The sequence below is a fragment of the Calypte anna genome, chromosome 12, assembly GCF_003957555.1.
Source record: "Calypte anna isolate BGI_N300 chromosome 12, bCalAnn1_v1.p, whole genome shotgun sequence".
Lineage (NCBI taxonomy): Eukaryota > Metazoa > Chordata > Aves > Apodiformes > Trochilidae > Calypte > Calypte anna.
Window position 1 is genome coordinate 10,034,104 of NC_044258.1, and position 25,251 is coordinate 10,059,354.

At 37.8% G+C, this 25,251-nt stretch overlaps 1 protein-coding gene across 2 annotated transcripts in view; it reads right to left on the bottom strand.

Annotated features, from left to right (window-relative positions):
* The window catches only part of EEFSEC (eukaryotic elongation factor, selenocysteine-tRNA specific), a 120,157-nt gene that overhangs the window by 73,975 nt on the left and 20,931 nt on the right, over positions 1-25,251 (bottom strand). For both annotated transcript variants that reach the window (XM_030458668.1, XM_030458669.1), the window contains exons 2-4: positions 15,164-15,371; positions 12,152-12,248; positions 9,156-9,320 (exon numbers count right to left, since the gene is read on the bottom strand). In XM_030458668.1, coding sequence (XP_030314528.1) covers positions 9,156-9,320; positions 12,152-12,248; positions 15,164-15,371 — 470 coding nt within the window. The remainder of the gene's footprint in view (positions 1-9,155; positions 9,321-12,151; positions 12,249-15,163; positions 15,372-25,251) is intronic.

The following is a 25,251-nucleotide window of genomic DNA, read 5'->3' on the forward strand; positions in this document are numbered from 1 at the left end:
AAATCTTATACATTTTTATTCAAATAAATCCAGATTCCAATTATCTTCCAAACCTAAACACAAAATAGTCCAGGGTGGGATTTTTAATGTTTTATTTTTACAAAGATTTGCACACTACTTTGCATTTAGACTAAATTACTTCATGTTGCTTTGTGTTGATTTAAAGGCCAAACTGGGCACTTATTTCAGTCTTACTAGCCATTTATTTCAATCCTTTACTAAAAATACATATTTCCAAGTTTCCCCTTACATTCCTCTTTTCTGCAGTTTTATTTTGACTGCATGCAGTATACCTGCATATTCCTCACTCCCCAGAGACTTGAAATTATTGCCAACTAATCTGCACAAGCAGGATCAATGTCTTCAACAAGATAAAGAAACCACCACATGAATAATACCCATATTTCAAAACGGATTTACTATAGCAATACTTTTCCCTAAGCCACCATTTAACTTGCTGCAGTCCTATACACTAGGTGCTCAGCCAGAAAAACCTCTTCTAGGCTACCTTCTAGGGATAGTTAGCATAAAAGTCTATTGAAATTCATTGTATCATGAATATAACATTAAGAAAAAGCAACTACAACATAGTAACCGATAAGAAGAAACCAAAGCAGTTAAGATGGATACTGAGAAAGAGCTGAAAACATCAAGAGGTTCTGAAACCTCACCCAACTTAAGTGACAAACAAGCTGCTGAATAATTTCCAGTACCTCCCTCTTCTGTATTAAAAAACCCCCAAACTGATGCCTAAATATGTAACAAGGTCATTGCTTCCAATGAGTTAATCTGTTCTCATGGCTGATTTCTGACACCTAAACATAAAGAGCAAGACCATCTCTGCAGTTCTTTAGCAGATTATTAGAAACCCTATAGATAGCACATATCTTAAACAGGTTGCCTAGACAGAAGGCAGGTCAGTAACTAAATCTGACATTCACAAAGGCCTGATAGCTTTAAAGTCTATAATTTAAACATTTAAAGATGTATTAGCTACAGTGACTCTTTAAAAAGGCTATTTGACCTTTCCTTGTGATTTCTAAAGTGCGAAACATTTATTCATTATTATTTATTCATTAGAGAAGAAGAAAGAAAAGCCAATTGCACTTCTTGGCATATGCTTTCAAGCTAATCTTTACAACCATGAAAAGCCTGGGAGTTTGTAGTTTTCATTTCATTTTCAGTTGCAAATGAAAATCTGTATCTAGGCATTTGTATCATGTTCATCACAGTGCTATCTAGGCAGCTTACATAATTATATTATTACAGCTGATACTGTAAAAATATTAGCTCTCTCTACTATTACTTTCTCTTTCATTTCAAACTGCACCATATATTAGAATATAAAGTTATGGGAATACTCAAGAGATGACACCTGGTTTCAATACTGTATGTTATTGTCACAGGCATACGACAACAGACTCAAGTGATGAGCTGGACAACCATCTAAAGCATAAAGACAGTTCTCAGGTAACATTCCTCATAGTAACCAAGAATAAAATATAGAGCTTTAAAAATGAAGGAATGTCAGGAACACAAAGTACAAGGCATGAAATCCAGAGGACTTGCTGTGGTGTTATAGCAATACTTCAAGAAAGTAACAGACTAATCATAGATTCCTGGGCACTTATGCACCAGGACATTTTCTTTTGTCTTTTGATCAAATTTGGACACTTATCTTCAACAGTCTTGGTTAAATAGTTCCTATACTCAGATCCTTTTCATGCCAGTGCCCAGATCTGAGCAAAACTTTGAAATACACAGATCATGTCTTAGTTAATGCAGTGCTTGCTGAATTGTTCTGCTTCTTAAAAGCCTGATCAAATTATGAATTGTACTGTATGGGAATAAACAAGGAAGAACAAAAAGTGACATTCCCTTCCTTCGTTCTGGTTACTGAAATTTTGCCAAAGCCTCCAGCACTTCAACTTAAATATTTAAAACATGATAGTTACTCACTGCCCTAAGCCCATTCATGCTAAAGTTACATTCACAGCAGGAATGCCATGTGAAAGCTATGTTTACCATACAGAAGGCTACCTTTCCAACTATTATTTGAGCGTTCCACTAAGATTCCTGCTCAAACAGTACGTGTAGATGCATGTGGGTCTGTTTTCAATTCAATTGGATTGACAACAACTCTACCTGATAAATTAAAAGAAATAAAAATAAAGTTAATGACCTGGAAGCAGCAATGCTTAAGCAAACAAATTATGCAAACACAAACCAGCCCCCCTTTGCTTTAAAAACTTACCATAAGTTTAAACAAAAAAGGCATTTGGATGAAACTTGTGATTATTATAGCAACATCCATTAACTTAGCTTCAAACTCATCCTGAACTCCAGGGTACACAAAAACCCAAGAACACAACCACTTGATCCACTGGAACAGTAACTGTTCCACAGGAAATACAGTTTCATTCCTACCTTGTACTCCTCTAACAGTTTTCATGAGACAAGTGATTTACTGAAATCTGTACCAAAAAAAAAAAAGAACCAAAACACCGCCAAAAAAACCAAAAACCAACCTGGATTTATCTAACAAGATCAGTCACTACAATAAATAAAAATATTATCATCTTCCAGTATTTTCATTTACTGAGAGGCAAGATGTTTCTATAATTCCTTCATTCTGAAGAGTGTAGCAGTTCTTAGGCAATAATAAATAAATCTCTGCACCTTCTAAATATTAAGGCAAAATTATCTGCATGGCAATAGCACAAAATCCACACTTCAAATTACCTCATGCATTAACCACAACCAGGCAGCACTGCAGATAACCCTGAACAAGCAATCAGTATCAGAGAAATGCTACAGAAATTGAAGTCTACCTTGGAGAAGAGTGCTGCTTTCAGAAATGGTGCATATTCCCAAGAGTCATTTAAAGATGGTTTAAGTGGACAGAAACAACATGCAAAACTCCTCCTTTTCAGATCCAATATAGGAAGAAACTTTGAGTAATTTTTCTAATTCATTAGAAGGCAATGTGTACCCCAACTCTCTAACTGGCAGGGACCACAGAGTACACCTCAACCACTAAAAAAAGCTGAAGATTTATTTTAGTATCTGAAGAGTTAATTGGTCAACACTGACTTGGCCACTTTTCTGCCCACAGAGATCACATTAAAAACACTAACTCCAAAAACACTGTGCATGGTTCAGATTAGTACTGCTCAGGTTGGCTGCTCTCCCCTGGCTTCCCTCCCTTCTGCTCTGACCAAGTAGAAAAAAAGTTGAAAACCCCATGATATATATCCAGCTCCCTTTCTATTACGTCTATCCCTGGTCCTGAATATAACAAACCTTAACACAAAATCCTTTATCTTGTTCCTTCTTTTTACTGTACCTATATTATAATTAATAAAAACCAGCAAGCAGTATGAACTAAACTACCATACTTTAGGAAAAGGTAATAAAAGAATAGCAATATACAAATCTCTTCCTCTGCTTTTTTATTTCTGCATCTTAAAGTCTACAGTTACCCAGAATATTTTTCTTCTTTTAATACAAAATTAAAATTCTGTTCTTGGAGTTTGGGATTTGGTTGGATTTTTCGTTGTGTTTGAAACTTTTTTTTTTTTTGAGGGCCTGAATTGAGTGTGGTTTTCCAAACTGTGAACTAAAACAGAACTAAAAAGCAAAGCAACAAAACCTACAGTAAATAGCTACAAAACTATACATTGAAAAAGAGGGAACTGATCTTTTAAAAAGTGCTCAGCATCTGCTACTCCTATTGTCTTAAGAGACTGAGCCAAAAAGATCTGAGAAGTTTTTACTGCCAGTTCTAAATTTCATTCCACAGGCAGTGGATCAGGTCTTTAATCCTTTACTTAACCACAAAGAACTGTGCTGAGGAATTTAATTCTTCCAAAACATCTGATAATATCCCTAAATGTTGAAAGCAGAGTACTTTTCTGTATAAGCCAAATCCTGCATGTTTTGCTTTTAAGTAAATGCCACAGCAGATGCAAAACCAGTAGGATTCATGCTGATGTTTTCTAGGAAAGGAGAAAATCTCCAAAAAACACAATCCTTGCTTTAGAAGTGGTAGACAATTAAAGAAACAAAGTAAAGTTTATTACTTGTACTGAATTAAACCGCATGTCTAACACTGTGTTTATGTTTAATTTATTGATTTAGGATTTAAGATTCTTGCATTTTATCACTGACATATTTCAATATGTATTATGAACTGCCTTTTCATTATTCTATCCTTTACATTTAACCAATTCTCCCCTCCAGCTCAATTTTTTGCAACTGCCCTTATGCAAAGCATTTCAATGAAAAATGTTCAAAGCAACCTAGACTTCTTTCCCAGCAGATGAACAGATTTTAAAGGCTGTTTATATAAATACTGGACAAGAAAAACCACAGCAGAATTAAGGGGGGGGAAGATGCAAAGTCAGCATTCATATATCTCCAAAAACGTAGCAAGGGTTTTATCTACTTGCAGTGCAAAAACCAGTTAAGATAGGCTGATATTTGGAAGGGGTACTTTGTAAGTTCCACAGAACTCAAAACAATACTGGTAAAAACTTTAAGATGTTCACCATGGAAGTCCACATACAAATGCTTTCGTGAGACAACTCTGTACAGTTTGCTTCGATTTCATTTTCTGAGATTTAAATGTTCTCTGACAGGACTTAACTGTGCAACTAACTCCATGTATTTAAAGGCTTTTCACACAATCACAGAAATCAGGTTTCATTACATTTGTATACTAAAGCTCACTAATCAGACATCTTGGGACATAAGATAGGCTGAAGAAGACACGTGGACAACAACAGACATATCTGTTATGATTTGAACAACTATGGTAGTTTGAAGAAAGAAACCCAAATAGTATTTGCAAGACTACTATCAGACACTGAAGATTATTTTTGATGGATAAGCCATAAAAACTACTAATGTTTTTTTTAAAAAAAAAAGCCAAGGTTATCTAGCCAAGAAAAAAATTAAAAATCTCTTTTCATATGGTAGAAGTATATAAAGCCATGAAACTTCTCAGTATCACACTTACAAAATCATGTTTCTTACAAGTTCAAAAAGTCAGTGTAATTTGGCAGCAACAGGCCACTGCCAATACAGTATCCACAACTGGTTTAAACTCACACTCCCATTTGCTAGGAAGCTGAACTAGATAAACAAAGCAAGTTTCTCACATTTTTAGTATCTGATGTCTCAAGTGACCTCTTGAAAGTACATCAGAATGCTGAAACACCTGGGTGACTACTCTCCAACTACAACAGAAGGATTTCATAAACAGGCTTGCAACTTTTGAAAATGAGATGCTCAACTTTAGTAAGGGTAGGTGTGTACTGCAGACCTCAAGGATGGTGAAGGTTGGACCTGGTATGATAATACCTACCAGACAAAAAAATTACTACCTATAGAGACACCTCCCAAGGTCAGTCCAATAATTGTGTGCTCACATGATTTATGACAGAAGAAATAACTTCGTCCTGCATTACACCAGATGCATTATTCAGCTTCAGCACACATCTCCACATGATCCCCCCAAGCAAGCCATCAATGTAGGTGTTAACCAGTAACACAGCTACTCAGCCTTCAAGGCACCCATGAACTTCTGACAAAATGCAGTACAAAATGGCAGCACACTGTGCTTTTATCTAGGTTTCAATGAAACTATTAACACCCACCCCCTATTCAGCTTGCATCAACTTGCCATAATGTTTTTCAGTCATTTAATTAAGCAGAACAGAGAGGAGCTTGACTATAAAACAAGACGAAAAGGTGCTACCTGCTTACAACTCCTGAAAGAAACCACAGTGGTCTTTGTATCTGGCTGCCATGTACATGTTCTGTGGGTGCTAAATACCTGCAGCACCTGATCACAGGTAATGCAACAGAGTCAGTGCTTGCAGGACAACCAGATTTATATCCATTAACTGTGTGCAGCTGTCTCTGCCTGCTCACTCAATCCAGACTTGACACTTTCCATGATCTTTCAGAACTCTTAAGTCAGAAAGCAATTCCTATTAACCAGCACGGAACATTTTCTGTGCCCTAAAATATCTTTAAAGGAATACAAACATATAGTCATCTGTTTTACCCAATATTCCAGTATCTCTAATGTGCTTGCAACTGTGCAATCCAAAGGTACAGTCACTAACATTGAAGATAAGAGACCACATACCACACAACACTTATTAGTTACTTTTCACAGGATGATTTTTTGTTTGTTTTGAGACAACAAATGATAAGAACAAAAGTCCTGGTTCTTGTCTGGGTTTTAGTATTCTAGAATAGCTGCCGTACTTCAGGTACTAAGATTATTTTTTTTCACCTGGATAAGGAAAACAAAGATGCTTCTGTCCCACTGAAAAAAAAACAACTCACTTTCCTTTCTCAATTAAGAGATGCTATAAAAAGACAGCAGCACTAGAATCTGCCACTCATGCTCAGGTTAGACTAATTAAAATATACTCAGATAAATATTTTGAAGGGATTTCCTGGCCAAACAAATAGAAAAAAATAAATTAATCTACACTGAAAGAATCCTTACTATTCTAACTCCAGAACTTTTATAAAACATAAATAAAATAAAAAAGTCATGAGTTGTTACAGTTTACAAACTGGAAGACTGGAGAGATTGAAAGACCACTGTAGTAATCTTAAAGGACATTCAGTATCCTGCCAACACTGGTTTTGCTGCAGAAATCCTGGGGTCATGCTCTTCAAGGTGGATTTCAAGTGCTAGTGAGCAAATAGTACTAACTCAATTGGATAGTGAACTGTTTGGTCTGTCAAAGCTTTTTGCCAAACACATACATATAATTTTTCTTTTTACTATATGGATAATCAACCCCAGATGGCAATTTACATAGGCAACAGCATAAAGGAATCCATGCACTGCTGGTGCTCTCAGCCTCAATCAGAGCAAGTATGGGCGTTTGAGAATGTCACTGTTTATTTTTAATTGCTGTGTCCCTCCTTCGTGCAGGTTCAAGCGGTCAAAGATGTCGAAGTCCATTAGTAGAACTGGAAGGTGATGCCACTTCATTTGGTGAGAGGGTTCCTCAGATTTAAAAAGCAGCTGGTTTGTAGTGTCCTTAAATGCCCACTGGGCACCAGCTGTCAATCTCAGTTACCATAGGGTCAGGGCAAAAAAAGGTCAGAGAGAGCCATAAACCACAATGTGTTGTGAAATGTGCTTCCTCAGTTACCTTGTAGGCCTGAGAAAGGTTTGACCTTTCATAGATACCCTAACCCAATTCCTTATGATGCTAGCAGGGGTAACTACAACACACAACTCAACCTTACAAAAGTCACTTCCTTTTACTGTGCCTCAGTTTCCATATCTGTAAAATATGAGCATGAATGGGCACAAAATGCTAGTGGGGAAAAAAAAAAAAAGGTGAAACTTTGCCCACTACCACCACCACTCAGAGGTATGGATGCATCTCCTATTTCACACAAGGCAGTGGAAGGATTAACTAGCAGCGAGTGAAAATCACCAGCTTTGGGGGAAGTTGTGAATAAAAGCCAAGTGATCTGACTTCTCTTTGCCAATGACTTGTTCATTTGCTAACTTACCTTTCACCCCACTGGTCCCCCAATCACCTGGGAAGAAAGCATCTTTTAAAATCTGATTTAAAACCTTTCCTATTGTCCTTTTAAAACACGCATTTGCAATTTGCAAGGTATTCATTACATTTTTGTCATTTTCCCCTTCATGCTGATTCTCAAAGAGCAGACTAACTCTAAATATAGTTCTCCAAAACATTCTTGGACTACACATGACAAACTGACCAGTCATTTCCAGACATAAGCTAGCTATACATTCTTTCTCTGCAAGAAGAAATTACCCTCTCCTGTCTCACCCACAGCTTCCAGAGCACTAAGTAACAGGAAGTTTGATCAGTGCAATGCCAAAACACGAGGCCACTGCTGGGCATGACCCATCACTCAGCCTCCTACTCCCAACTACTTGTCTGTCTCCTTGGACCCAGGGCAGCAAGCAGAGCACAACAGAAACGGGAAAGAATGCTGGCGAGGTGAAAGCAGGAGAGACTAAAACCAGAGCTACAACCTTAGCAAAGCATATTCCCTGCTGGAATTACAAGTGTGGTTCCCAGAACTGGCTATATGCTGCAAATCAGAGTATGGGCAGTGAGGAACACCTTTGGGAAAGCAGACCTCATGTGGTACATAACAAAATAACTTTTTTAACTAAAGACAATATGATTTAATTTAGATGGCCACAAGTATCACAGAAGAGGCTGACCAGAAATAAATTATATCAGTTATAAGCAAAATATTTCAGGTTAAATGACAATGCCTCACTTAGTCCTTCACTTCCCAAAAAAGTACAAGAAGCCAAAATGAGAAAGCAGCATGCTTACCCAAAAGTAAAGCCCTTAGAGTAACACAACTTGAGGATAATACTGACAGCACCAAAATGGTCCCATCCAGGTCTGTTCAGCCAAAAACCACTGACCCACAGAATGTAACCACCTGGGTCCACTTTAACTGCCAGCTGTAGAATGCTCAAAAATTCTTGACTCATTTTGGGCAATTAATAAAAAGGGAAACTGAGAACAGTTCAAATCAGCATCTGTGAAATAGGTTTCAACTGTTCCAAGCATAAAGTCATCTTGTTTTCCTTTAAAGGATTAATATATTGTAAGGAAATAAAACAGTAACAATAGTTAAGCAGTTCAAAGGCCACTGAAAGGCCTTCTGACTTTCTGCAGGCTCTTCAAAAAGCTCAATGGCAGAAAGCCACCTACTGCATCCCAGCAGTTGTCCCAGAAAATGCTGACATCAATTCAAGCCCCAGCAAACAAAGAGAACGTGCATGAAGCATTTCAGTGCCCTTTTCATGTCATTTTCTTCCCTTCCAGACATTTAGGGGAGCCTATATACTCAGATTCTTTTGGAAGCCTCCTCAGCGCAACACCCAAACCATGTTCAGTCCTTGGGCACATCATATCTCAGAAACACACCCACCTGGCATGACAGCAGGTTAGACTTTCAAATTCAGAGAAGTACTGTGAACTGGCTTATAGTAGAATACAAAAGGACAAACAAAATAGTGGAATAGTTTTAGACTGGAAGAGAACACTGTCGTCTTTGTTGTGAGCCTATTTCTATCAGGAAAATTTGAGGGGGAGTTAAAATGAGAGACTCACCTTCAGGGCAGGAATCTCCACATTGTCACCAAGGCTAACAGAGCCTGAAAGGATAGTCCCTGTCATCACTGTGCCTTGACCCTTGATAGAGAAACAGTGGTCGACTGCCATAAGGAAGTGTCCCGAGGGGTCTCTTGATGGCAAGTAAGCCTGAGACTTCAGAACCTGTATAAAAAAGAAAAGAAAAAAAAAAAAAAAGATAAAAGCAGCACCATGCCTGGGTGAAGTCATGACAGCCATACAGCAAAAGGAAGGCAAGCATGTGATTGATTGAACTAACTTGCAGTTTTTACCAATTTCAGGCATCTCCCAATGAGCTTAGAACACACCAATGTCAAATTAACAGCGTGTGCCAGAGACGAGCAGGAACAGTTTGATTTTATGCTTGAGAAAGATTTGATGCTGCACATTTAGCATGGGTAGCAAAACTGTGCTGGAAATAAAGTTGCTGCCAAATTCAATATTAAGACTACAGCAAAGCAAATTAAAAACAGTACCCCCCCATACACACACACCTTTCCCCCTCCCTCTTCCCCATCAAAAATACAATTTTACAGTGCATTGTGCTACTTTGATTTTGGTTTGGATTTTGTGAAAATTAACTTTTACACATATTAGTGCCCCATAAAGCCCACCCTTGCCTCTGCCTCTCACAGAAAAACTATTATACCCAGTTAAGTTTTCAAAGCCAATTTCCATTTCAGAATTCTGTTAACACTTCTTGAAGGATCAAAACACAAAGAAAAATGGCTACATCAGTACCATTTTCTAAGGGAATTCTCCAAGTTTAGGATTTCTGTTTTGCTGACAAATAACTGTGTTTTCTTAAATATATCACAAACAGAAGACCTTATCTATGGAAACACAGTCATGTGCCCAACAGTGCTTCAGAGGAATTGGTTTACCCATCTCAAATAATTATTGATCTCTGCCTCTCTTAAAACATCAGCATATAAACTTGGCACTGCCTTCAATGTCAGCTCTTAAAGTCAGAAACTGCAGGTTAAGTCCAAGTCACAATGGCAGAACAATGAAGAGTCTCTTCCCTAGGACAGAAAGGATAATACCTTGAAGCTCAGTGTCAGGGTTCACACAGCAGTTGCCAGCTCTTCTAAGTTGTCTCAGAGTTGACAGTAACAGCTGCAACATGGGTATTTCCTTCAAAGGTTTTAACCTTGGGGAACATCCCAGTAAATCCACTCAGAACCATATGAAGACAGGATTAAGGACTCGCCCATCTCCAGCTCTCCAGATGTGAACAACATGATTTTTGCTAAGTCTGTACCACACCACCCCTCCATGCCCATCTCAGGCCACATGGGCCTGGGAGGTGGCACAACATTCAGTGTTCAGCAGCTTTGGGGAACATCCTGCCCCTGTACAAGCCAGACTGCCCTGGACCAGACATCCCTAGATCTTTAATAGCTGACACTGTCCTCTATCTTCATCAATTTGCAATTATTTTAAACCTGGTAGCATCCAAACTAGACCTTAAGAGTCTGCAAAGAATGATGCCTTTATTTTAGGACTACTTTCTGCTGCTTGCAAACAGTGCCACCTTTCCAGGCAAAGATGTTACATTTGCTTAAAATTTATTTACAGAAGGGGTGACAAATCTACTACAAACTGTTCTCAAATAGCTATTTTTAAGTGTCCTGCCCTCCACAGTATAAGTTTCACACCATATAACTTATTGTACAACTCAGTTTTTCTGAAAACCTGAGCATTTCTCTCCTCCTCCAAAAAAAACCCAACAAAAAACCCCACACATCGCTGGACCTAAGGATACTAGGGAAGCATCAGTTGCCTTAAAGTCCATTCTTGTTTATATGGGTCTGATATGTTAGTTACACAATCATATAGCTTTTTTCAGGCCCTACATCATCAGGGCACAGGGTAAATCCAGGCCATGCTTTTTATATTTTGCAGATGTACAAGGCATGCAGTAAGGCAGAGTATCTCAGAGAAGGAAGGTTTCATCATGAAGTGAGGTGGTGCTGCTCCTTCCAAGAATGGATTCTATACTTGCTTATGCCAGAGCTCCTCTATACTGATAACTCTCCAAAAAATAAAACTTTCCACACATAACCACTGACTTTATACATCTGTCCAAGCAGAAACCTCAAAGCTTAACAGAAATGCTAAGCACTCACAATTGCAAACAAGTTGGCAGGTACTATGATCTGAACACAAAAATGTCCCAAAGTAATTCCTAGTTTCCTCATATTAAGCAATCAAAATCAGCAAACTCAGTGGATCTAACTCCCTTGTGCCTCAACTTCCCAAACTAAATATGGATTCAAGTCACCTCTACACAACCTATAAGTCTTTTGGAAGTAAATTAACTGTTTGCCAAGTGCTCAAGACCACGGTGAAATGTGCCAAAGAGAAGTCCAGGTGGAAATTAATTATTCTGAATGCAGAGAATTGTTGAATAGAGTCATGAAGCCACACAGCAAAAAAGACTTAAACCAAAATACAGACTACCTGCTCAGTAGCTGAGCCCTGTTCATCTGTTGCAAGGAATGAAGTAAGGGTTGCTTAGAATAAAGAACCATGCACTTAAACACTGAATGACAATATGCACAGGAAGGAAGAAGGCTGTTCCCAAAAAGTAACTTTTGAGTGCCTAACTTCTCAACTTCACTGGTTTCTTAATTGCAGTACAATTTTGAAGCAACATCTACCAGGGATTTGTCAGTATTTTAAAGCTCTTTTTATTCCTTATGCTTCATAATTCTTTAAAACTTTAAACTAATTTAACCATACATGTGATAGCTCTTCTTATGACACAGCTATTCAAAGGTATTGAAAAAGGAAATCCAACTTTTGGGGCATGCAACCTCAACCTCTCTAATTCACTGGAAGGAATTAGGTTCCTTAAAACTGACATTAATACAGGAGTTACTCAGTTCTAGATACTAATAGAGTGCACTTCAAAAGGCGTAAATAAAAGTCGGAGCACATTTTATGTTATTATGTTCTTCAGCAGGTACCTCAATTAATTCAGAAACACCCAGTGGATTCTCAGACTCTGGGGCTTCCGGTCCACCAGGCTTTGCTGCAACAGCAACAATAGGGCACCCACAGAACCTGAAAGAGAGAAAGACTCCCACCATTAGACCACAGATCTCCTCCATATGTCAATGGAAAGTAGGTCCAGGCTCATCTGATGGCAAAGGTAAGGAAACTCCCTCAAGTTCTTATTTATCTGTTCTCACATAGCAAACAAGTGACAATCGAGTGTTTTCAACTTTTGTAATGAAAGTTATAACCCAGCTGCAGAGTCAGAACTTTCATGACCAGAGTTAAATGTAAGATGGCACATGATATCTACCCGAGTCTGCAGGCAGGCTGCAAAATCTGCAGACAAGATCTAAATCTACTGAAATCAGAGTTTATGAAACTCCCAAATCTCAAACATGCAAAGGTTCAAAAGAGATCAGCACTTCCACCAGTGAGCTCAGTTTAGCTTCTCTTATAATTAATTTTACTCCTCAAGCCCTTAATTTTCAGCAGATGTTCTTACAAATTCAGTCAACAGACTAAACTTCAGCTCTCTAAAATGGCATTTAGTGTTTGAATCTTCTGATGGCTTGGTTTGCCTACTTCTTGGAAAGGGACGTTGGACTATAAGGCAAATAAATTATTGCATTTTTGCAGAACTCAAGGTTTCCCATGTACTATCTATATTAAAGCACTAGAATAACAGTCAGCAATAACACAAAGAAGTGATGTAGTCTCACAGATACTTGATTCTTATGCAACAGATTAAGACCAGAAGAAATTACTATGGTCATTCCTTTAACATTCACCCCTATAGAGGTGCTTTTTTTTTTTTTTTTTTTCTTAGACAGTGCCTTGATATTCTCTTCCAGTTCACTCCCTTTTTGAGATAAAATCTCAGTTCTACAGAGAGAGATCATTTAGTGACCAAACAATAATCAAGCATATATGGTATTTGCTTTGTTTATATGCCATAAATCTGTAGCATACAGGGCCAAAAGGCAATAAAAATGTGCACTAAAAGTGTCTGTGATTAACCATAAAACTTTTGGAAAACTGTTTTCATACAAATACTTTAGGGCACTGCATTTCAATAAACAAAGTTACACTGAACCAGTTGCTTCACTAATTTTCCCATATGCCAGAACAAACCCAAGTAACCATATGCTGTCTTTAGTAGCACTTCCAAACATGATTCAGCTCCACTAAAACTCTTACTCCATCACACTGATTTATGCAGTCAGTAGAGTTTAGACTCTGACTGAAAAAGATAAAAGCAAAGATAAATGTGTAAAAAATTGACAAAATAAACATTCCATTCACAGCAGCAGTTTGCTTTTACTTCTGGTATCAATCCATGGAACAAGACAGCTTAAACTAGCTTAAATTTACAAGTGTCAAGCTATTAAAAAATGTCCCAGTTACTTCTCTCCTCCTATTATTTTCATCTTCCATGGAATCTCCTAACAACACCACAACCTCCCCAGCATCAATGGCAACTCCTAGAGCTGCAACAGACTTGAGATTTGCCTATTGCTATGGAATTGTGCAGGCCTGCCTCTGTGTGCAGAGAAATAACAAGTAACTATTCCTGGAAAAAAACTCATTATCAAGTGTTATGAGTGAGAAATACTTGTCCAATGGTCTTAGCGTATCCCCTACTAATAAAAGTAGTTTAGAAATATAAAAGCAGTTAAAAACATGCATATGGAAATTTAAAGTCAAGGGGAAAGAGGCCGTCAGGAAACAACACATGCTGAAGATATTCCAGGAGAAGCATTTTACAATCAAGCCCAGGTCAGCAGTGCTTTCAAAGCACTGTAAAGCACAGACTGCACATGCAAAAACTGTTTTGTTTTTTTTTATGAGAACAATACACAGAAACATACAATAAGAGAGCACTTCCAGGATTCAGAGTTCAAATAAGTAATTAAAACATTTTGACAGAACCATTTCTCTCCAGGTCAAATCACAGCTGCTGTGATCAGCTGATACACATCCTTTTTTTTTTTTAAAGAGCCCTAGAGGTAAGGACCTCACAGTCAGCACATCAACTGTTTCAAGAAATGACTTCTTGACTGTACTCCAGGATATAATTAAAACAATGTACATTAAGTATTTCTGAACAGTTTCCTTACAAAATTCTCTTTTTTAGGAAAATGCAACTAGAAAGGTCTTTTTTTTACAGTCATTTGCAATACAATCTTGGACTAAACCAAGAATGAAGTACCCACTGCAGCAGCAATTACCATCATTCAAAGAGAATAAACAAATTTTACAAGAAGGACAATATAAAACCGAGCCACATATAAACTCTTAAAAATCATTAACTTCTGGGCATAGATGAGTCATTAAAAAAAGTTATTTGTGACATCGCTTAATTCATATTCTATATGTCAACCTTTCAAACAAACAAAATCATAGTAAAGCCATTAGATAATTATCTTTAACTTTCTTAATGCTATTCTCATTGGGACTACCTGTGAATTTGATCAACAAGCTCACAACTATAAAAAAACTCACAACTATAAAAAAAAAAAGCTACTGATCCAAAATGCTTTGATATGTTACAGGTGTCTCCTTTATCTCCCCTAAAGCAAGGGGCAGCAGCCTACAGAGAAAACTATTTCCCTTAAATCAACAGCTGCCAGACAGAATTGATAATTGTAGGATTCAAAGTTCATAAGAGAAATTCACTTTCTTTCCCATCTCCTACCCCCTTCCTTCCCTACACACCAGTTGCTTCACTTGGATATTCTGGCACTTTTTAATCTGATCTGCTTAATTATAACCAAAAGCTTAATTACAGGAAACTATTCCTCTACGTGCAATCCTTACAGATGAAAATTCAGGACTGCTTTTGAATTTCTAGTAATCTTTCCATTCTTACCTTTGTTCAATGTCTCAGTATGTTTAGAAGCATGTCAGAAGGGAAATGTGGGTGAAGTATTTTTGTTAAACATTTTGGCACAAGTTAGCTATAAATATTACTGTTAACTTACTTAGTATTTTCCAAGGTCTTCTGCATTTTCTTAGTCATCTTCTCAATGGCACTTTGTCTCTTCCCCTCTGGAAGGAGATCTATTTTGTTCAGAACTACCACCATCTTCTGGCAGGCAATTTGCCCAATTACCAAGCACTCTGCTGACTGTGTCTGCATTCCTTTTGTCACATCTATTACAAGCATCATCAAATCGATAATCTGGGCACCTGTAGGGGAATTCACAGTCAGTACCACAGCAGCATAAAAAAATTAAGGATCATTTTCTCAAATAGTTTGCATAAAAACTGTCAGTATATGAAGGAATGACTAGGTACATGAACAAAACTAAGTCCAAGTAAGCATCAAATGCACAGCTGCTTTTGACAAGACCACCTCTGGAGCTTAAGCTCCAGTTTGAGCTACAATGTCATAAGAAATAGAGAAGCAGATGATAGTTTACATGTTCCTTCATATTAACAGTACAAGTTTAAGAATATTATTACTGCATTTTAAAACAAATTAAGATTAGCCCTTGCAGCACCAGAAGCATGAAATTTGCCTCAATTTAAAAAGAATTTAAGAAGCTGAACAAGAATATGGTACAGCCAAAGACACACATACATCATTGTTGCAGTCTGTTGAACACACAGAACCCCAGTAAGAGTCAACTACATCCCACTTAACTACAATCTGCAACCTTCAGTCCCTATCTGCTTCCTGACATTTCTTCTTTCAGTCCATATTTGAAAAGAGTGAAAACAGGATGACAACCACTAGAGACAGGTTTACCCCAAGTCTAAAATTCCTACAATCCCTTAATGTGGGGAGAGGGAATTTAAACCCTGCAGTACACTGTGACTCACTCCCAGTTCCCATCTAAAGAACTTGAGAAGTGTACACAGCCACAAACAGATACAGTTCTTAGATTTCTTCAAGGAAAGGTTTTCAGGCTAGACTTTTATTTTTTATTACTTTTATTATAGATTACTTTTATTTTTTATTTTTCCAAGTACCGCTGCCATGAACCCTTAATCCTTAAGTAGTTTTCAAGGAAGCTTTTGATGAACATGTTCCACTAATACAAAATTTTCCTGTTCTGCTCCAGGTAACTAGAATACTCTGAACAACAAAAAAAGTGAAGATTTTAATATTAAAAAGTAAGTTTCATAAAAACAAGAATAAAGCTAAGCTACGAGAGAAACATGTCAAAACCAGTTTGAATTACAATAGAAGCTAGAAATCCTGCAAAACTGCAGCATTCTGAATTCAAGTACTTATAATATTTGCCTAAAACTTTTGATCAGAAGAAGAAATCAATACAACTGTTCATTGTTCTTTCCCTCTCTCGAACCTTCCCCCTCCCACCTTTCTTTTTTTTTTTTTTTTTTTTTTTTAAATAGGCTTTTACAGTGGCTATGACAACAGCTTTCCTTGTTTGGAATTCCCATGAACTCCAGATAGGAAATCGTTCTGAGGTTGAAGTGCATGGGTGAATGAGCGGGTGGGAGCCACAGCAAGAAAAAAATGATGGTTACAAATGACTATTTTCAACCCACCAAAGCTTTCATCTTGTAATGATGCATGCTAAACCCTTCAGAGCACTAGTTGGATAATTATGACATTTCCAAAGCTCCTGCAGAATTTTCACCAATCATTTCAGATATCAATTGACAAATTGTGACAAATTAAAGACAGACTTCATGTCTTCAAAAGCATTTTTTTATTTCCATTGTTTCAAGAATTGTATTCATTTAGAACATGCTTACATTATAACATCAGCATCATCAAGACTGTAAAAAAGGCACAGACTTCAACCAGATTATATTTTGGCAAGTATATGCTGTTGGTTTTTTTACCTTAATACAACACTTATTTTGCATTGAACTCTACTGCCCAGTAATTACTACAACACAGTAGTACTTAATTATCAGGAATTAATAATTAGAACCAAATCAAACTGATTATAACTACTATTAAAAGTTCATCTGGTAAAATTACAATGCCACAGCTTTAATTTTTGCTAACTCTGTTATGACTACTGAAGTAACCAGATCCAAATCTTGCTTCAAAAAGGGTGGCTGATGACATGCATTAACATATGGTATCTCTTCCCTCCAGGAGGGGACAAAATCTACATTGTTATATATAGTTTCAGTACAAGGGTCACTTTATCTTGAAACACTACATCTACTGCTTTGAATACATTTGTTATAAAACAAGTATTTGTATTTATGAGTCTATTTAGCAACACTTTAAAAGAGCCATAAAAGTCATCAGTCCAGTTGCTAAAAGGTCAAGAATTTTTAACTCTGAGCATTTCCTAGCAAAGAGAAGATGAACAAAGGGAAGATAAGTGTACAGTCCATGGAAAAACTCCATAAACACAAGAAAACATACCACAACACCCAAGACAAAAACATTTTATACTGAAAGAAATGGCAGCATACCCAAGTTCAGAAAAACATGTGCCTCAGTAAAACTACTGTGCCTCCTCCCAAGCCTCAATGTGCAAAGAGGCTACAGCTTGAAAGAGATGTTTGCAAGAGGGAACAGAAAGCAGGGCAGGGACCCAAGCACAGTGGGAAGGTGATGCCCTTCAGCAGAGTGGTAGGGCCAAGGAAACATCAGGACATCACTGACAGGCAGACTTTAACAGCATTTTCACCAGGAAACAAGGATGCTTTGGTACATGATACGCATGAGTAGACAAGACATGAATGCTCAAGTTTAGAGGGCCCTTAGGTAATAGGGCAAAAAAAAAAAAAAATGCTGAGATTTAGCCCCCCAGCTTCCTTTCTGAGCTGTTTAATGAGCCAGCCTGGACAATTCTCCCTCTTCCCAATCCCTCAGTCTTTTCCTAGACAATTTTACATTTTGTTTTAGACTTCAGTTGTCTTTCAGCCATGCATAAATGTTTAATATTAAACTTAAACAATCCAGGGAAGTCAAAATGAAGTGCACAGGGATACAAATGTAGCATCTCTAATCAGGAAATTGTGTGGGTCACTTGTGACCAGGTAACAAAACAGTAAACACAGCATCCCACCCCCACCACCCCTTAAAACGTGGGACATCTCATTCAGCACACTGTTTCCTGATACCATGTACAGCACACTGTATCCTGATACTACTGCTATTTACAACATGTTTAACTTCACATTCACTATTTAAATAATCTGTCACACCAGTAATCAAATCAACTCTCACCCACATTGGATTTCAGCCAACAAAAGGAACAATGTACCTGAATAATTTCCTACAGCAGAGCAAGATTCGAGTAAGGAAGCTGAAGAGAGGATGGATTATGAGAGTGTTCTGGTGTCAGTATTGTCACCTGGAAAGACCTTTTAATTGAGGCATAGAAACATGACAGCAATACCAAGAAAAGACTCCAAAAAACAGTAACAAAAGAAAGTGACAATATCACTCAATAAACCTGCACTAACCACTGAAAGTCTGCCATGGGCTCTTGTGCAAAATGGAACACGAGAATTGAAACAAACAGGGTTTGCTCAAAAAGGAAGACAGGATATGGTCCTATTCAGTTAAGAGTAATGATATAGAAGAGATCAGTGTTCCTCAAGCCCTCGAAACAGGCAAACAACTTGAAATTATCCTGAATGAAGCAGAGACACGAGCAAAGAACACAATCTTCTGCAAATAAGGAACTGCAAGGAATATCTGCATTGAAGCAGGTCATGGAGAATCAATGACAAAGCTAAACTAAGGTATTCAAATTATTTCCCTTACAGAATCAAAACAGGGGCTTAACCTTTTATTTGCTGTTTCATTTAAGAAAGAGGTGTTCAGGAAGATAAAGAAAGGGTCCTCGTGATGTGATTTCTCACTTTGCTCAAAAATGAAAGATCAGCTATCAGAGTATTCCCCATGTGATGACATACAGCTCAGATGGAGCCCTGCAAAAAGCAAATGAAACAAACTAGTTGTCATCAGAAAACACAAGGGGGTGGGGAAAGATGGGAATTATATTGCAAGATAAGCAGCTAAACTGAAGCGAAAACAAAGTGAAGTTGATAGTCTGAGTGAAGAAAAACAAACAAAGAAGATAACGTGCACAGAGAAAATCTGGATGACAGCCAGATAGAGGAAAAATACACGACCAGCATCACATCATCACAGGAGCATCAGCTAAACCTGGAAGCAGCAGCACTCATTTTTACCACTGAAGTGACAGGGAACAACAGCACTCATAGATGTTAAGAAATGACCTTCAGAGAAGAGAAAGAAAAGGTCTAACCACTGCCTTGAACCATCACATCTAACCCACTCTTGCTTCTTAATTTTGGAGAGTATCTGCTTAAGAACAGTTGTTAGAGAAGTAATTTATCACACTTTACTCATGGGACTATCAGAAATGTCAGAGATTGTGACAAGTTTCAGAATCACAGAAGGCAGCAATTACTTCCCCTAAACTGCCCACTCGCTCCATTTCTCCAAAGGAAGAGCAAAACATCCACCTTTGAGAGCCACACAGCTTACTTAAGTACCTAAAACCTAAGTTCTTATTTAAAAGTAAAATACACTTAATTTTGCTCACTGAAACTAAACAAATTCTGCAACATTTACATGCTACTGCCTCACATCCTTATGAAAAAGGGTTCAACTAGTGAAACACAGATGTGTTATACCAGTGTTCACAGGGAAACACTGTGCCAGTACCCAACATAAATGCTTCATTTTTGACACCGGTAAAGCACTGTAACTGCCATGCTTATTTTGGAACAGAACATTAGATAGTAAATAAATCTCCTTCAGCCTCAATCACATAAGCTGTTGCAGTTTTGCATGTACATGAACTCAAAACACCTTTTGTTTGTGCAACCTGTTGCATGCTTGTAAACAAACCCAAACTCCCAGACTGAGCTGCGTGTGAATGGAGCCCTAAAGCAAAGCACAACATTTACAGTAAGTTATAGAGGACATTATTAGGTCTAGGGGAAGAAAAAAACAAAAACACACAAACCACACAACAAACCCAAAACATTTCAGCATCTCACATTACTTTATCAGCTCCAAAAGTTTATTACTGTTTTACTATATGTGCACTGTGCCCACCTTCAGAACCACTTAGTTATAAAGTCCAAGCACTAAACTAACTAGCAATTTCACCCTTACTGGAAAGGGGAATAAAAAAGCATTTGCCATAAATTGGCAGAATCTCAACTGTTTTCTCAGTAACAAATGTAGATCAAGAATATTAGAACATTCACAAGTCCTAGTACTTTGGCAAGCTTAAGTTTAGCATTGCATTACAGTCCCCACAATACATCAATATAAAGTTGATTTGGTCCAAACAGCAAAATAGTGAAGGCAAGAAGTGGGCAAGTCCTTGAATGAATGAAGGGGAAGCTTTGCCTGCCATGCAAGCACAGAACACATGCAATGATTCCAACTCCTGGCTTCTTTAAGCTACTGTGTTCTGTCCTGTTTGTGGTAATCTTTTTAGCTGACTTTGCACAAACAGTAAAACTCCTGTTCACAGGCACCAAAAGGAAGCAGAAAATGAAATTTGAAATGTAAAAATAAAATAATTCTGGACCATGGGCTATAATTTGATTTCACGCTTTACAAGGAAATGAAAGAGAACTTCCTTAAACATTTTTATATATATATATATGCTTTTTACCATGTTAGGATTTCCTCTAGTGCAGAAGAGAAAATAGGATTGTAGAAAACGTAGCATTCTCAAGTATCACTGCTACTCAGGGGCAAAGCTCTGTTTTAATGTGCACTTCCCATTCTGGGGAAGAGGAAATTCTTCAATTAATAAACCGGGTGGACTGAGGCGAGTTTTTAAGGTTTAATCAATTTCATCTGCACAAAGGATAAAAAGACCAACTATTCTACCATTTTTTCTCCCCTATTCCCCTTTCAAAAGAAATAATAAAATCAATGTCTTATTTTAAATTCTTTGAGGTTAGTATCTCCTGTCTCAGGAAATATTGTCTATATCATGCAGTGAGTATGAAACTTCCCCCTTCCCAGCCCCCTCCCTCCCTTTTTTTGTCAAGAATCTTTATTCATAAACAACTAAATTATTCTCTGCTTTCATATACAGTAACACCTTGGGAGATGCTACCAGTCACACAGGATTTTGGTAGGTACCTTAGGGGAGGCATTGTGATGAATAAGGAAGACGTTTTACGGGATAGGAAATCTCTCAAAACTTAGAGAACTGGGAGATGTGAGGGGGGAGAGAGACATGCACACGACTGGAGTGCATGAATTACACATGAAAAAAACCCTCTGTAAAGCAATGCAAATCATGGATCAAAATTGATACCACAACTTTGGTTAGGAAGCACTTTGAAAAGAACAGGAACCCATGGAGTTCAAGCATCCCACCACCATTTCCCAGGCATGCCATTTCCAAAGGTTTCAGCAGCTGTGAGTGCAAACAGGGAGCTGTACAGCTTCAAACTCTGGATAGCTTGAGAAATCTCTGGTAGTGAGGTGAGGACTGGTGACCCACAAGACTTCTTTCCTAAAACACAGTAAAAGCTGGAATTGTATGGATTGTATTTGATTTTTGAACAATGAAGAAGCCACTGGTTGCACAAATTCTGTTCAAATGAAAGCCATCCGCTAAGGTCTTTCATCAACTGAGAGCTACAAAGAAAAAGCAGGATGAACATAAGGGCATCAATCTATGAAGTCCATTTCCTATATGTAAAATTATTTATTTGTAATCCTGAGTTCAACTTAACTGTAACTAGTAAGTGATAGAAGATAATTTCCAAGGACTTAGAATTCTTTTGCAAAAGAATTCACACTAGAATCCAAACAGAATATGCTTGATATGTCATCTCTCAGTTTGAAGTGTGCAATTGTATCCTGAAGAGGATAAAGGTAATTAAGGTCTCCACTCTCTCCTTTGTCAAGTCATCCAAGGATCTTACTTGTCTGAATATGTTCTAACTACATGTCAGAAACAAGTCTGTGTTCTTCAAAGGGAGGAAATGTCTATAATGATTAGAGCATGTCAATAAGCTTGATTGGCCATGCTGAAGTAGCACGAACAAAGCTGATAAGGCCTCCATGAAGGTCACATTAAGACAGACTGAGGCATTCTCTCCCAACAATTATACACTGATCTAGCTATTTCAATATTGCACATGGGACACAGATTATTTACTGAGGAAAAAACAAATCCAAAAACCAAACCTTAAAGTGAAAATTCTTTAAAAAAGCATTATTACTCATGAGGAAAGGTCAGGCTTTAAAGAACTTTGAGGTGCGGTGCAAGGGGAGCCACAGGGCCTTCCAGCCCACAACAGGCAAGCACAGGAGGCCCAGGAGCTGGAGTGGAGTACTCAAAATGTGAGAAAAATTGGGTAGACTTGACTCTGTGACACAAGGAAAAATTCAGCACTGAGCTATTGAGTTGACATCCTTCAATGTATTATTTTCCAGTGGCACCATGATTTATTAATTCAGAGAACAGCAAGGGCTGGCACTACTCATTCAGCAGAGATCCTTCCAGAGAAGGCACTGAGGTCTTTACTCAGCTTTGGCCAAGAGACAAACACATCAGCCTGAGAAACATCTGAACACATCTACAGATTCCACCACTATAGGAGACTATTCCAAAACAAGGCAGGTACACAAAGGCCTCAGTACAATCTGACTGAATTCACTGGAAAAACACACATGGGGTTTACATGTATCTGTGTAGAAACTACACATAATACAAGACAACTTCCAACAAAGGCCCCCTAATAGAAATCACTACTAGTAAGAGATTGCTATGAACCATTTTAGTTTAGGTAACAGAATAATTTCCTACACTTTTTCTCTCTCTCCCCAACATCAGCAGAAGCTGAGTGCATCCAACCTTCTCTCAGCCTGAGCTTAAGTGAGAGCAGCACAAGTAACAGCAAGAGCTAAGGATATGTGATTCTGCAGACAAGGAAAGGCTCTATTTCACTTTATGCACACTTTTAGAAGCATGAGAGTAGACTTCCTCCTTCAATTCCACTGTGAAGCTAAAACATGGAAGTCAAAAAGACATTCTACCCATCTAGTCCCAAGCCAGGGCAATCACATCTTTTACTTCAGTACTACATTATGTACATAGCTATTTGTATGACGGGTGGACTTGGCAGTGCTGGTTAGAGGTTGGATTTGATGATCTATCTTAAAGGTCTTTCCCAACCAAAACAATTCTGATTCTATACAGTTAGCTACCTAGAAACAGTCCTCAGTGAAGTCACCCTGGAAAGTTCCTGCTCCCATCAACACTTCCCCAGCACTGTGCTTATTTAGGTCTCCCACACGGCCTGATGAAAGGCAAAGCTGAAGCTCAGAGCAGTGAGTTCAACTCAGCAGTACCAGACAGCTCTCCTTTGGTGTCCCAGCTGACACAGGGCTTCAGGGAGAGCCAGAGTTGGCACAAGAAAGGCAGCAGGACCATGCAATGGGCAAAACTGTTCATGAAACAGAAGCCTGAGGAATTTCAGAGAAACTGAAAGCTGAATAAGTTGTCAATGAATTGTTAAGAAGTGTTGTAAGAAACTTTTTAAGTACATGTGTATTTATACAAAACAAGTGCTATTGCTTCAGAAAATTAGATACTGCTCTCCCCTCACTGACTACAGGAAAGTAAACAATCCTTGCCTTGTAACAAGAAATGCCACATCATACATGGCATGTGTAAAAATTGAGGTAAAGCACCATATCAGAGACCCCATCCTTCTTCCATCTGCAGTGAAATCCTTTACTTTAGCATTACCTATTAGTAGAGATGAATTTCTATATTAACAAGGCACAAACTGGAGAGAACCCAAAACACATCTCTGTTTATTTTAAGGGTGAAAGCATTACCTGTGTTGGTGTTAAACAAGCCTACATATCTTGAAAAAGCAACAATCACACTGAGTAGACACAGATTACTGCTACCAAAAAAGTTAGCATGTGCTGAATTACACACTGCCATGGCATTTCAGCTGCATTAATTTCTTCCTTGGCTTGAAGTTGAAAGTGCATAAATTGTGAATTAGTTAGCAAACATTAACTTTTTAAAGTGTCATTCATATATATGTGTATGCAAATACAGAGAGCAGTAAAGCTGGAAACTTAAATATTTAGGATACTGCATGAAACCAGAGCAAACATAACCTAACATTTCAGACTGAATGCCATTATACAGCTCATCATCCTTGGGAGTATAATCCGTGGCATAAAGTAGGAAAAGTGGTCATTTCATTTTCAAAAACTTGAAAGCAAAAAAAAAAAAAAAGTACAGAAGAAAACTATGGGGTTGTTAACATTTGGGTTGTAGCCTTTTTTTTTTTTTTTGCACATGTCCCTATTATACCTAGCACAAAAAGGTTCAGTTCCATAACTTGGCATGCAGACTATAAAATATCTCAACAAGAAAAAGTCATGTCAATTTTCTGGGTTCCCAACTGACGTACAAAAATAGCACCTATAATTACACTGACTCACATCAAAGTCAAACTTAAAGGTTTACAATGAAATGCCCTGTTCCTTCTTCTTAAAGCTTGAGTTCATAAAACAAGATTTCCAAAACAACAAGGCAGTAAGTTACACAGTAAATCAACACTGTTAATGCTTCTGGAAAAAAAAAATGCAAAATAAAAAAATGGACACTTGTAAAACCCCATTTTGACCTCCTCAGATGATATTGTGTGCTCAAGGTCCTAGTAAGCTTTCCTACAGTTGATAGGTGATTAGGTTCAAGTTTCAGACTTTTTTTCAAAGTATTTGGCCACGTGTGTTTTTGCACCACTCCTAAGAATTAAAGATAACATTACATTTGGGCCTCACTTAGTGACCATAAATGGTCCCTGAAGGTCCATAAAGTCTTCACAGTAAACAGTGAAAAGCAAACAGGTCAGAAGAAACAAGATTTAAAAACCACCCTTTTTATAGTTTTGACTGACACCAGCTTCACATTTGCTCTCTACAAGGTTTCTCATTAAGTTTAGAAAAACATCTATTTGCACACAATAATACTGTATGTATTGCAAGAAACAAAAACAGACCACAAGGTGTAACTGTTCTACCCACTCTCTCAGAGTACAGACATCATCTTTGAAGACATTTCCAAGACTAGAAAGAGAA